At 39.4% G+C, this 15,341-nt stretch overlaps 1 protein-coding gene across 1 annotated transcript; it reads left to right on the plus strand.

Annotated features, from left to right (window-relative positions):
- The first annotated feature begins 1,775 nt into the window (after window positions 1-1,775).
- On the plus strand, window positions 1,776-14,804 carry LOC137291160 (receptor-type tyrosine-protein phosphatase kappa-like). The gene is made up of 19 exons (XM_067822449.1): window positions 1,776-1,836; window positions 5,889-5,967; window positions 6,502-6,554; window positions 6,779-6,912; window positions 7,424-7,505; window positions 7,887-7,963; window positions 8,049-8,085; window positions 8,506-8,603; window positions 8,692-8,817; window positions 8,898-9,043; window positions 9,583-9,718; window positions 9,906-10,052; window positions 10,251-10,284; window positions 10,440-10,504; window positions 10,696-10,821; window positions 12,014-12,139; window positions 12,422-12,552; window positions 13,218-13,353; window positions 14,262-14,804. Exons 1-19 carry the CDS (start codon window positions 1,776-1,778, stop codon window positions 14,319-14,321), a joined length of 1,854 nt encoding a protein of 617 aa, XP_067678550.1. The 3' UTR covers window positions 14,322-14,804.
- Window positions 14,805-15,341: the final 537 nt, after the last annotated feature.

Here is a 15,341-nt window from a genome sequence, read left to right on the forward strand (position 1 = left end):
TTTCCAACAGGGCAAGTATGTTTTCTTAATGTTGATAAAAATGTAATAGTAGAATGTTAGGTGTTAAACTCCTAATTGTATGACATGTAATGAAAGTATGCGGTTTGTGCCTGTTGCTGAAAATTAAACATCTCACATGGTATTTAACTGAATAGAGGGCTATGACCCATGTCGCCGGCTCAATAATCCGTCAACGGTAGCGAAATATCAGCAGCACGAGATATGCTGATGTAAGAGTCTTGAAATTTCACGTTTCTAATGATCATATCAATGTAACTGTGTAGATGGTTGTGATCAACGGTCCTAGCACAATATGATAACAGCTTGTTGAAGTGTTTCTCACGGTGAGTATTTGTTAATCTGACATTGCTTGCAGGAAGTTACTGATAGGTGCTAAAGCGTGTGACACAGAAGTGACGGACGAGGCTATCAATTTCCTTATCGTTATTTGAATAGCAATTGTTTTAGGTGTCAAGTGGATCGTGTTTGGCTTGATTTCCTTATGTGCAATATTTGCATAATGTGCTATTTTCACGCTGTATGCTACTTGCTCATTGGTTGTTGTGAAAATATATGTCTACTTTGCCTTGTGTTTATCTTTTCGTGCGCGTGCTTTCTGCACACTCGCTCTTCTCCCCGCCCTGAGAGCGGAAGGGGTTCGATCCCCAAAAGACGTTAAACTGTGGCATTTGATGATCAGTGAATGACGTTCAGCACAAATGGGTACAACAAGAATTGATCGGTTCAGAGTCAGTATAATGTCCCTGAGTGGGGCACCCATGCTAAACTGCGGCATGGTATCTCAGTGAGCTGGCACTATAAAACTGGGTTAGTGCAAGCTGCCACACATGCATACACATACATGGATCATATTAGCGGAATATTCTCAAGTAGGACGTTAACCCACATTTCACCTCACCTCTCTCTTCTCGTAGGTTATTCCCGCATTAGGAGACACATGAATTAAATAAATGTTTCAATCTTGACACGACGCTTTGTATGTGTATTTTTTTCGTTATATTTTAACTTACAATTGGTCTGTTTGATTCCATGTAAGACCTTGATTACATTAACAACAGACCGACTTCATAATCGTGAGATATCACAAACTCCATTTCACAAATGTTCCAGTCATTATATATACCTAGCCCAAAAGGGAAAACAAGTGAGTCAGTGAGTTAATATTTAGGTCACACTGGCAATATTTCAGACATATGGTGACGAGAATAATTTGACAAGTTATATGACTATTAAAATCGATATATTTAGATCTTAAAAGCCTGTCATCGAAGGACAATACAACTACAAAAGTATCACAGCAGGAAACCAAATGTGATGATAAGACATCAATGACTAAATTTGATCTGTGAAGTAGAAATCTTTATTGTATTGTTAACTTTTTATTCACCCTTCAGGAAACAAAACATAAACTCACTCAGCCTAAAACAATTTCCTTGAGCCGAAGGAGAATGCTTTAATGTTTAAAAACTGAAAAATAGCGTTACTTTCATTTCCGCATAATTTCAAAGTGGACGTTCTAAACGGGTGCATATTTCTTTCATATATTAGGTAATGTATCCTACAACAAAACACAGACCTGTATACGAAGGTCTCATCGAAATACACTGGTCCTTGTTTATGAAATGTAAATGGTGTTTGATAGATACTGATTGCACGATATGTGACACATATGTCAGTGCAAATCTAACCAAAACCTGAAACTAAAACTAAAGCTAAACTTAATGAACCAGGAAATGTGCATTTTACCCGCGAGTATGGTGGATGTATCGCGAGTTTTCTCAGCTCTGTCTCTCTGCCTGATTGCCGGCACACAAGGTAAATTCTTTTGTCAACTGTATATACATTATCAGGAGTGCTTCAGTATAGACATTGTCGTCGCTATCTGGCATCATTATCAAGATCTAGAGGGACCGTTTAGTAAATTGTGCAAATACGTGAAGCTTAGCTGAAACCAGCTACACTTACACACAGTTTTTCATAAGTAAAATATGTGTAAGCCAATCTCTTGGAATACCTAGAGAACTTGTGAGGTGGTGATACTCACAAGGTACTGTTTGGTACTGTACAAAACTAACTAGTCCAAGAGGTTCTAAGATCACAGAACCAACTTACGTGAGATTTAGGTAGCAAAACCAACAGAATATTCATAATACTGGTGATTAAATGCGACGGTACTCTTCAGCCACGTATCTGTGTAATGTAAATGGTCTGCGATCTTTAAATAATGACCAAATTCCTCCTACTGCCAGATGCTGCCGATATTTCCTTGTATAAGAGTAACATATTTAGCTGACACTAAATTAAATATTCTCCGTTCTGATAATCAGAAGGGTGACTTCAACGTGTCAATAGTCAGGTTTCCTTGCTCAGAGAATGGTAGAGAGTGTTACCCTAAAAACCGCAAGACTTACTTAACCTGTACGAGGCGTGGAGTAGAGATAACAGCAGAAATTGACACGAATCGGTACCCCCAACAAGCACCGGCCCGGGTGACAGGACAACCGGTGTAGTGTGCTGAACATTAGCCTTTCATCGTGAGAGGTTTCATGTACGTAACTATCAAGCTGCTGAAACTTGCACATCTACAAAATACAGTTAAATACAGTTAAACACAGTACTTCTGCTGATTATCATCAAGACAATGCTTTTACTGATTATCCCCAACACAATGCTTCTACTGACTATCTTCAACAAAACGCTTTTACTGATTATCTTCAAGACAATGCTTGTGCTGATTATCTTCAGCACAATTCTTCTGTTGATTATCTTCAACACAACGCTTCTACTGATTATCTTCAACACAATGGTTCTTCTGCTTATCTTCAAGACAATGCTCCTACTGATTATCTTCAAGACAATGGTTCTGCTGATTATCTTCAACACAATGCGTCTACTGATTATTTTCAACACAATGCTTCTACTGATTATCTTCAACAAAACGATTTTATTGATTATATTCAAGACAATGCCTGTGCTGATTATCTTCAGCACAATTCTTCTGTTGATTATCTTCAACACAACGCTTCTACTGATTATCTTCAACACAATGGTTCTTCTGCTTATCTTCAAGACAATGCTCCTACTGATTATCTTCAAGACAATGCTTCTACTGATTATCTTCAACAGAATACTTCTACTGATTACCTTGAACACAATGCTTCTACTGATTATCTTCAACAAAACGCTTTTCCCAATTATAATCGACACAATGCGTCTACTAACTATCTTCAACACAATGCTTCTACTGATTATCTTCAACACAAGGCGTCTACTGATTACCTTCAAGACAATGCTTTAACTGACGATCTTCAACACAATGGTTCTTCTGATTATCTTCAAGACAATGCTCCTACTGATTACTTTCAAGACAACGCTTCTACTGATTATCTTCAACACAATACTTCTACTGATTACCTTGAACACAATGCTTCTACTGATTATCTTCAACACTATGATTCTGCTGATTATCTTCAACAAAACGCTTTTACCAATTATCTTCAACACAATGCTTTAGCCGATTATCTTCAACACAATGCTTCTACTGATTATCTTCAAGACAATGCTTCTACTGATTATCTTCAACACAATACTTCTACTGATTACCTTGAACACAATACTTCTACTGATTACCTTCAACACAATGATTCTGCTGATTATCTTCAACAAAATGCTTTTCCCAATTATCTTCGACACAATGCGTCTACTAACTATCTTCAACACAATGCTTCTACTGATTATCTTCAACACAATCCGTCTACTGATTATATTCAAGACAATGCTTTAACTGATTATCTTCAACACAATGGTTCTTCTGCTTATCTTCAAGACAATGCGTCTACTGATTATCTTCAAGACAATGCTTCTACTGATTATCTTCAACACAATACTTCTACTGATTACCTTGAACACAATGCTTCTACCGACTATCTTCAACAGTATGATTCTGTTTATTATCTTCAACAAAACGATTTTACCAATTATCTTCAACACAATACTTTTGCCGATTATCTTCAACACAATGCTTCTACTAATTATCTTCAACACATTACTTCTACTGATTACCTTGAACACAATACTTCTACTGATTACCTTCAACACAATGCTTCTACTGATTATCTTCAACAAAATGCTGTTCCCAATTATCTTCGACACAATGCGTCTACTAACTATCTTGAACACAATGCTTCTACTGATTATCTTCAACACAATGCGTCTACTGACTACCTTCAAGACAATGCTCCTACTGATTATCTTCAACACAATGGTTCTTCTGATCATCTTCCATACAATGCTTTTGTCGATTATCTTCAACACAATGCTTCTACTAATTACCTTCCATACAATGCTTTTGTCGATTATCTTCAACACAATGCTTCTACTAATTACCTTCAACACAATGCTTCTACTGATTACCTTCAACACAATGCTTCTACTGATTATCTTCAACAGAATGCTGTTCCCAATTATATACGACACAATGCGTCTACTAACTATCTTCAACACAATGCTTCTACTGATTATCTTCAACACAATGCGTCTACTGACTACCTTCAAGACAATGCTCCTACTGATTATCTTCAACACAATGGTTCTTCTGATCATCTTCAAGACAATGCTTCTACTGATTATATTCAACTAAACGCTTTTACCAATTATCTTCAACACAATGTTTTGCGAATAACCTTTAACACAACGTTTCTACTAATTATCTTCATCACAATGCGTCTACTGATTATCTTCAGTAGAATACTTCTACTGATTATCTTCAACACAATGCTTCTGATGATTATCTTCAACACAATGCTTCCGCTGATTATCTTCAACACAATGCTTCTACTGATTATCTTCAACACAATGCGTCTACTGATTATCTTCAACAGAATACTTCTACTGATTATCTTCAACACAATGATTCCGCTGATTATCTTCAACACAATGCTTTTGCTGATTATCTTCAACATAATGCTTCTGCTGATTATCTTCAACATAATGCTTCCGCTGATTATCTCAGACATAATACTTCTACTGATTATCGCAGGTATAATGCGTCTACTGATTATCTCCGACATGACATTTCTGTTACATACAGCTGCGCCTAAGAAAACAACTGGGAATGTAGGTACACGTGGCTCTCTAACACCATTGTTCTAATAATATAGGTGACTGCCCTAAAGGAAAATACGGAGAAAGGTGTGATGATGAGTGCCACTGCCCCCTGGACGAATGTGATCCTCTATCTGGTTGCTTAGCAACTGTCTGTGATCCGGGATGGTCAGGACCAAAATGTCAGATAAGTAAGGCTACATACACTCCGTTGAATTGATTTCCAATATCGCCACTTTCAATTTCCTTTCCTTGTGTTTTTATCGTTATTATCTGTTGAAACACGCAGGAAGTGAACATGTAAATGTTTACTTTTATCATATAAAACAATTTGCAAATACTTCCATCTACTAGTTTCAGAAACAGACACACTATGTGACATATACAAGAATGATACTATAAACTATTCGCTTGAGAGTCGTTGTACGAATATGTCTACTCCATTAGCTTGCACTACTTCACTAGCCTGTACTACTTTATGATCTTGAATTAACGTGAAACAACAAGAATGTAACTTGAGTCACTGGAGCCTTGATAATTTCGATAACGGGCGATGGGATTATGTTATGTTTAACTGTTTTGCAAGTCACACCAAAGACGCGGGCTCAATTCCTATCACAGCTACAACATATGGGGGACATTTCTGAGTCCTTCGCGTTGATATTGCTTGAATATTGCTAAATGCGGGAGCAAAACCAAACTCTGTCACTCACTCACTCACTGATATTTCTGTAAAAAACATACTCGATCGTGTTTTCTTTCAGAGACTCAGTTGTTGATCAGTGTTGTGGTCGCGGGAGGGGCGTACCTGATGTTGATCATCGCTGCGGTTGTTGTGTGTTGGTAAGATGTTTAGACACAACATTTACCTAACCTGATACCTTCACATCATCTGCACAGCAAAACATACCTGTTATCTATGAAACTGGTGATAACTGTAAAACAACAAAGTGAATTTATACTCTCTGCCTATTAATCGTAGAATATGTTGTTTTTAATGTCTGGCTGGATTTGTCAAAATTGACTAGAGTCTGAGGGGGGTTGTGTAAATTCACCTAGGGCCCATACAGGAAGCAAATGTGATGTAAGTCTCCATGGTTCCTAGTATGGTGATCTACCTTCAGTTGCTAGCAATGTATAGATTGTTTTTAGATCGTCTTATTTCTTATGGTTAACATGTTTTAGATTTAATTACTAGTTTTGAATTGATATCTGTGATATACTAGTGGGTTTACTGTTCTCCGTCAACAAGGTTTTAGGTTCTAAGTTTATTTTTCTACAATTTAATCACCCATCTCGTCACGATGTGGCTGACATATTGTCGATGTGACGCTAAAGTGGGTTTTATTAAACGTGTACTTTGTTCTATGATTCTAGGTGCGATAGAAAGAGCAGGGCAGGCTCCTATAGGTTCCTACCTCCTTCACAAGGTATAATCCAGATTTGTTCCAATGATAAACATGTGATTTGAATTCGTATTTTCTTTTATTGAATTCATTCCGAAGCAGTGGAATGAACTATGAGTGTGTGTGCCCATGCGTGCGTGCGCGTGCGACACGTACGCGTGCGCGCTCGTGTGTACATGCATCCATCCTGATGTGAAAAGAAACGGAACTGTTTTAACTGATTTGCCAACATAAACAAACCCTCGCAGGAACTCTGAGATCCAATGTGAGGAACGAGAACCCTGGCACTCTTGAAGGCTCCACTGAAGTGGAGGTGGAAAAACTGCATGACAAGATCAGGGAGGTGCTAAGTCAACATGGCGGTATTCACAAGGAATTCCACGTAAGTGATAGATAATTACTGACGTAAAGATTCTTTAATGTGTCTCCCGGGAGGCTGCGTAAGTCCCAAAGTTTTCAAACTGAGCCTGAAATATCGCACACTTACGACATTTTGTAAACGTAGTGTTTTTGTTTCAAATTTCGGCTTAGTGTTCCTACAGTTGTCAGCAGCTAAGGAGATGGTATAAATCCATCTAGGGTCAATGCAGGTAGCTAAAGCACCGTAAGTCCTCATGGTCCCTAGTATCATGATCTACCATCAAGAGTTGGCGATCTACGGCCTGTCTAATGTTGTGCTGTTTTCGAAATCAAATTGACTGGCTCAACATAATGTGTCAGTGATGTTACCACGTGACAAATAATGGACTAACATGTACGGTAAGAATGGATTTTATTTTAAAAAGGTGTCAGCTTGAATCCAATTTCAACATTTGCACTATTCATTGTTAGAAAGAAAATTTACCGCGGCAGTTTGGTTACACGTGCAGTTCCTGACAAATCTATTGTTCCAGCGACTTTCCGCTGGTGCCAGTCAACCTCAGCACAGAGCCCGAGGCAACAGAGGCAAGAACCGCTACAAGAACCTTTATCCTTGTAAGTGATGCCACAAACAACGGTCTGCACATAGATAAACGCTTTAACCCATCAACTACATATAAGCTCAATCCAAATCCCGAAGGTAATGTGACTTCCATAGAAGTAGATTCCGTTTGGTGTAAAGAACAATTTAGCTGTGAAACAATGTACAGGAGACTGTGAAAATACCAGTGTCCAGACAATCATATGATCAGTCACAATGAAGTGATCGATCATCCAGAAAGTCAAGCGGGTAATTTTGAAACTACTGTTTTCAAGTACAAAAGCACTGAGGACATAGATTTGTCTCTCACTACAATTGGGGTCAATTGTAGTGTTTCTTTACACTATAGTGGGCATCAACTGTAGTGTTAATCACGTTTTATTTCAATATTTCAGATGATTACAACCAAGTCCGACTGACCAAACTGGGCAGAGATTCCCTCTCCACCTACATCAACGCCAACTACATCAATGTAGGTTGATGATGAGTTTCACAACTAGTCAAATGAGATGACATATGCGGAAACAAAATATTAACTGAGAATATTTCAATTTCAGGGATACTTGAAACCTCGAGCATACATTGTGACTCAAGGTATGTGCGACAGTCTTCCGTGAAAAGCTGCCAGATACAAAACACGACAGTGACAAGAGTTAACATGGTGCTGTACAATCGAACCACATTTACTCGGACCCTGTGTATCCGGAAACCCCGTCTTCCGGATGATTTTTTAGGGAAAACGAAACTTAACTTGAGTAATTGTACTCGCTTCGTCGGACCCAGTGCTTGCGGACCAGTCGTGCAGGTCATGCAGGTCTAGCAGCACATATTTACCGAAAGACATATCTACCGCAACTTCACACACCACCATAGAACTGGATCAATGCTCACTCAGGCCTTCACTCACTCATGCAAAATACATCTGACGTCAGTATAAATATTTCCCGTAAATTATGCATCAATGTAAAACGAAATCTAGTTATATTTATGACCAGCTGGTAAAGTTTTTTCCAGGGCCCAAAAGGACAACTATTGGTGACTTCTGGCGTATGATCTTTGAGAAGGAGATAACTCGAGTGGTCATGCTGACCAATCATGTAGAGAAAGGAGTGGTAAGTCTTCTTGCACTTTAATCAAATTCCAACTATGCCTGAACTATAGATGTGCATAAATCAGTCTGATGTATTATTTCACCACTAGGTCAAATGCGACTCCTACTGGCTGGACGGATATAACCTTGATACTGGACATTTCCTGATTTCTGTCACCATGAAGAAGCAGAGATCTCACTGGAACTTCCGGACACTCAAAGCCACGTCTAAAGAGGTATCAGCTTAGATTTAACTCTGTTGTCGCATGTAAGGTAAAAAAACTAGCGAGTAATCCATGTATTTTGCTTTGTGCAGACTGGCGAAAGTCTTATTGTCCATCACTTCCAGTTTACTGTGTGGTTTGAGGACAGCACGGCTGATGATCTCGCTTTGGCAGAGTTTGTTTTCAGAGTGAGACGGACACCCAACCCTAACAACTCCCCACTGCTGGTTCACTGTAGGTAAGTTGGACACGTCCAATGTTACACATTATGTGCACTATCACAGTAATTGTCATCAACGGGACAGTACTAGAGGACTCTGTGGACTGAGTACCATGAAGTCCTGGTCAGTTTCTGGCACAATTTCAAACACGTAAATCCAAAACCTCACGTCACTACATTCCGCTGAAATGAAATGGAACGATCTACTTGGTGATGCCCGACGTTCTCAAACACTTCTAAAATAACACAGCTCTTTAGAAAGTGATGAAAGTTGGGATTGTTGTTTCTCAGGACAATTTCTATCGCACTCACACTCTCAGAGTCAACGATTTGGTCCTTTCAGCCACTGTTCTTACAGTTCTATTCCCATTGGCAACTTCCCCTTCCATATTGGAATGCTTGTCTCTGATGAAATAGGTGGTCAAAGTCAAGTCAAAGAGATGCTATTATTATTATGTCTTCGTTTGTGTTTGTATGGAAGTGCATGTGACAGTCATTGTCTTGTCCGCTTGTAGATAGAGTAATGGTCTAATTCAGTCATTTTCTGTTATCAACAGTGCTGGTGTCGGCCGGACAGGGACCTACATTACAGTGGACTATCTGCTGGACCAGGCCTTCACTGACCACAAGGTGGACGTGTTCCAAGTGGTCAATACCATGAGACAACAGCGCCACAGCATGGTACAGAACCAGGTACAATACAGTTTGTGTCTTACAGGTATTTTGGACATGGCAGATATATACTATTGCTAACCAAATGTATGTTCAATGTGTGATCCCATCTACACGTAAACGGTGTCATGCATAATACACTGACACGATTTTTACTGAAATGATGTACTACTTCTCATGCTGACGCCTATTTTTGGACACGTCACAGAGTCAGTACATCAGCGTGTACACCACTCTGTATGAAGCCCTCCTGGTCGGGGATACAGCCTTATCCCTGGCAGCATTTAGAGAAAGGGCTCGTCAGGCAGATGGTACATTCACAATGGGAAACATGACTGTTCCTCAGCTGGTACAGGTAAGAGGACTGACATTCTGTATAAACACCACAAAAATAATATCAATAATAAATAAATAATTGACATTCATTCTAACAGAGATTAATTCATGCCCAAAACTGAACATTTTAGTAACTTCAGTTACATCCATCATCGGTATAAATGTATTCATTTGATTAATTGACATACTGACTTTAATATTATGTGTCGATATTCAGAAACTGGCAAGAGAGAGAGGAAATGCTGAATTAGGTGAGAATATTGGGCTTGTTACTGTCACGTCATATTGGGGTAAGTCGGCCACGTGTACATGTTTCACTCCCAAATGTGCTTACGCTATTTCGATAATCAAGAAAAGATGAGGATGAGGACATAAAGTCACTATGATTATGAGCTCCTTGTTGCAGGAGGCAGCTATAGGAGCACGTTAAGGATGAGGGGGAGAACTGATCTCCTGACAGTCGTGATGCCGGTAAGTCATGCTATGATTCTGTTAAATCACATCACAAATATAACTAGTCTCACTGTCAACATGCAATGAAATACGACGTTAAAATCACGCACTCACTTAATCGTCTATACCCGATATATATGTGTTCCAAACGGACAGAGGTGGATGCACATAAAAGTAATTATTATGTTTCCAAACATGAATGTTTTCAGTCCCGACTGTCTGTGAAAGGATACCTTGTAACCCAGGCTCCCTCCATCACCACGGCATCTTCCTTCTGGGAACTCACAAACAGCCACGAGTCGTCTACAATCATAGTCCTGCCCAAGTCATTACACGTAAGAAACAATTACCCGTCTTTGGCATAAGCCTTATGTTGTATGTGTACCTCACTAAGTTTAGTGGCACCTTCAGGGCAATGATGAGAAACTTGGGTTGCTTTCGCACAAAGAGTTTCGCACGAACGATGAGTTTCCTAATGGAACGGCCCGAGCGTCTGTCGCGAGCATACTCTCTAGTCCCAAGAGGACCTTCCTACAAAATAGAGGAGGGAGATTGTGAGTGTGGCGCAAGCTTGTCATTTGACGCAGTGTTTACAACAACATGGATCAGCAGGTAAAAAATATTCGTCCTTATTTACCGACTTACTTACACAAACGGACAAATCGTAATCAACGAAGCTTGCTGTTTTGATTTTATTGACTTAATGAACAGATGGTCGAAAATGAGTTTTGAACACCCGTACGGGTGTTATTCGGACATCATGTCCATGCCTAGCCCCTACAAAATAGAGGAGGGAGATTGTGAGTGTGGCGCAAGCTTGTCATTTGACGCAGTGTTTACAACAACATGGATCAACAGGTCAAACATATTCGTCCTTATTTTCCGACGTACTTACACAAATGGACAAATTCGTAATCAACGAAGCTTTTGTTTTGATTTTATTTTATTGACTTAATTAACAGATGGTCGAAAATGAGTTTTGCACACCCGTACGGGCTTTATTCGGACATCATGTCCATGCCTAGCCACTGCTACTGACAAAAAAATAAAATAAAATAAAATAAAACAAAATGAATACAGACATTGTTTTACTAACAGACCTACAATAATTTTGTTTGTAAACAATCAGTCTAATGTGTTACCCAGCTGCTCAAGCAAGCACTCGAGTCAACTGAAACTATTCCATGATGATGTCAGAACCCATGTGTTGACATCCGAGTGTGTTGCATCATAAAATGAAGGCTTTCATGAATGGTGTTATTATCATGTGACAATGGCTTCTTGCATGTGGCTATGTCGGGCTAGTCTGAGATAGGATTGCTTCGGTGCAAGATCATCACTTCTTAAGATGTCCTTGAACTATACAAGTAGCATACTTCGCTATTTTTATGACAGAAAGACATATCGTTTCTACATGAAATATGTTGAGTATGAGTCACTTATGAAATGTTAATGTTACAATTAAAAATATAATCAGTTATAAGAGAGTTGATTATATTAAAACTGTGACGTAATCGCATGCCGCAGAGACTGCGCAGTTTCCTGCCGACGTTGGGATCCAGCCTCGACTTGGACCCAGTGAACGTCAAATGTTCCATGGTGTATGATGTCAGTTGCGATATCATTTTGAAGAATGTGGAAAGAAAAATGGAGGTAATTTATATCGATGTCGAATGAATGTCAGAGTTTATTTACCAGTAATGTTAAGTCAAACGACTGTCAGTCAATATGCCAATAATACTAAACAAGTGAAGAAATTCAAAAGTTCAAAAGTGAAAAATTTTCTGCACATAACTGTATACTGCTGCAAGATTTCAACGACAGTAGCAATGTCGAGACAGTACAGATACTTGGGACAGTTCCATGTATTATTGTTCATTATAACATATCCATGCAGCACGTCATGATATATAACATTGACGTATTGTTTTTAAGGGAGACGTTTGCGCACAGTCAGTGCGTGTGTACCTGCTGAAGATGATCAACTCAAACGTTGTCCTTGACCTTATGAGAGAGATGGAGTCACGTGGGGTGACCACTACACGGCCAGTTACAGTGATGTTTAGGTGTCTATGTTACTGCTGACTTGTGGAACTAACTTGTGTGGTGTTGTCAGTATTGCTGTTAATAAGTGCTTAATGTACATATGTGGCTGCATGTCAAGAAAGACAATAAATTCACCAGGCTAGCTTTCTAGTATATTTTTCAGACTATTTCTCTCTGTGTGATTTCAAACAAGACATACACACGACCGATGTATTCAAGGTCCATTCGGAGATTTGAGTTACAATGGTTCATGGAGGCACTGTAATTACAGAAATGTTATTTTCCTTCTGAAACTCTCTCATCTGAAGGGATGTTGTAAATCCGCCTGGGTCCATTCAGGAAGCAGACGTTCTGTAAGTCCCCGTGGTTCTTAGTATGGTGATCTGCCTTGAGCTGTGGGTGATGTCTAGCCTGTTTTTGTATTTTGTTTTGTCCAACAATATGCTAGTGCTAGTGCTGCTAGTTCTAATTTTCCACACTAGTGTTATTTGTAACGGTGATATTCTTGTTGTTTTACTGTCCTTTGACGTTTTTTTTTCTCTAATATATGCAAATGACATTTCGATATCAAACATGTTCAAGTCACGATATGGCTGAAATATTGCCGATGTGACGTTAAATTTTAACTTACTCACTCACTCACTCACTCTGAATCTATCTTAAATCATCGTCTAAATAATTTCAGTGACGGCGAAAGGCGAATGGCGACGTTGTTCTGCGTCATGTGCAACGTCGTGCAGGGCATGATGTACGACAACGAGGTGGAGATCTACAACAACATCAGACGTCTCAGGCACCTGTTTGACAACGACCTTACTGAGGTACGTCTATCATTTCCTGTGCCACTTTTGTATTCCAGTGTTGCTGTGGGTAAGGCTTCATCCATCTATCCCTCTGTTCACCCATCTCTGAATATGCATCTTCTTAAAGTGTAAAGTGTGCAGGATGAAAGTCGTAACTATATATATAAAAGTACAAACACACATATAAATCCTGTATTCCATGGAAGTTTACACACACATTTAAATGGGTCGATATTTGATCATTGGGCGTCAATGTCAGAGGGGTACGCTGACAATAAATTTCATAACTTTAAATTACAGGACAATTGTTCGTAGTATCTTGCATGGAGGCACATATTTGAACAATCTGTGGAACGATCGTTTGCAAACTATGCTTTGAGGGAACGTTTTCTACAACGTACGGTTATAACCTCCTTTACAGCGTCATGTTTAAGATACTAAACACCATCATGGTATAACACCCCTACAATACCACGTTATAACATTTCTATAAGGTCTTGTTATAAACTACTGAACCCTGCATCCACTGGAACGACATATTATAACATATTACACTACAAAAGTCACTTTGAATTAACTAAAATACTCACTCATATCCTACAGATAATGCTTATCTTCTAACTCTACAACGTCATGGCATACCACACTGGAATCTATCAGCGTGTTACTCAATTGTTAATATATAGTAAACTTAAATCTGTTATCTTTATAGAATTTCCAGAACAAACAGATTTTGCTTTCAACAAACAGAAGCTATGTGAAGTATAACCCACAACCTGTTCCCGTCACAACCACTGGAGATGGAAGCACCAACTGATCACATACAGTATTTAGGTCGTAGTTAGTAAAAGGGAAAGGTGACATCGTTATGACAAAGTCTCATACGTGGGGGTTGACCACTCATACGACGAACTGTTTATTTCCAGAATGAAGTATCCATGTGCTTTGAACTGGCCTCATCCTTCATCTCAACACAAGAGAACTGAAACAGCTTGATTAATCCGACATAGGGATCAACCACTCATCACCAACTAGCTTGTGTACTTTGAATTGAATTGAATCCAGGCGATTGGTGATCACACTGAAACTTTAGACACGCCCAATGGCAGGTACGGTACTGAATGACATGCCATAAATACGCGTATCCACTTAGAAACTGAATTCATTGAAATGATTTGGCAACAACGGAATGTGTGAGAGCTACCTGCATTGCGTCGATTTACATGTACTTCATCAGATATACGTCCAACAGGAACTCCTGACTTGTGATGTGTTTACCACCGACCAAATCAACATGGTTTGTTTCGAACTGGTAAAATAATAGCTAGAACCAAAGATGCCCATGTCCGATTGTCTGAACTATTCACATCTGTTTGTAAATACATGTAATCGGTATGTTTTATGAGATTACACACGCGGTATGTGTCGTACTGCTGCAACAACAACAATAATAATAAAAAAACCCAAAAGCAAACTTGTTGCTATACTGCATCACGACAAACGACGCACGCTTGTTGCTACACTGCATCGTGACATCCGTTAGTGAATAATTGCAAACGTTATACGCGCGATGTCTGTCGTACTGCTGAACCCATTCCTATCCCCATACCCCCTCACCCCCATCCTCCCTCACCCCATCCCCCCTCATCCCCCTCATCCCCCATCATCCCCATCATCCTCATCCCCATCCCCCTCGTTCCTATCCCCCTCACCCCACACCCCCCGTGAACCTTTGTACATTGTAATGTTCTTTGACTTTAAAGGGAATATGAAATAATTAACATGAAGTCCTGCAATAGTGAAAGAGAGCAATGGTTACATTATATATTTTATCTTTGATGCTGAGGTGCGGTGGGGTAGCCCAGTGGCTAAAGTGTCAACTCGTCACGCCGAAGACTCGGGTTGGATTCCCCACATGGGTACAATCTGTCAAGCCCATTTCTGGTGTCCCCAGCTTTAATTGTGCTGGAGTATTGCGAAAAGCGACACATATTTTACCGCTATTC

Source organism: Haliotis asinina, chromosome 7, assembly GCF_037392515.1.
Source record: "Haliotis asinina isolate JCU_RB_2024 chromosome 7, JCU_Hal_asi_v2, whole genome shotgun sequence".
Classification (NCBI taxonomy): Eukaryota; Metazoa; Mollusca; class Gastropoda; order Lepetellida; family Haliotidae; genus Haliotis; species Haliotis asinina.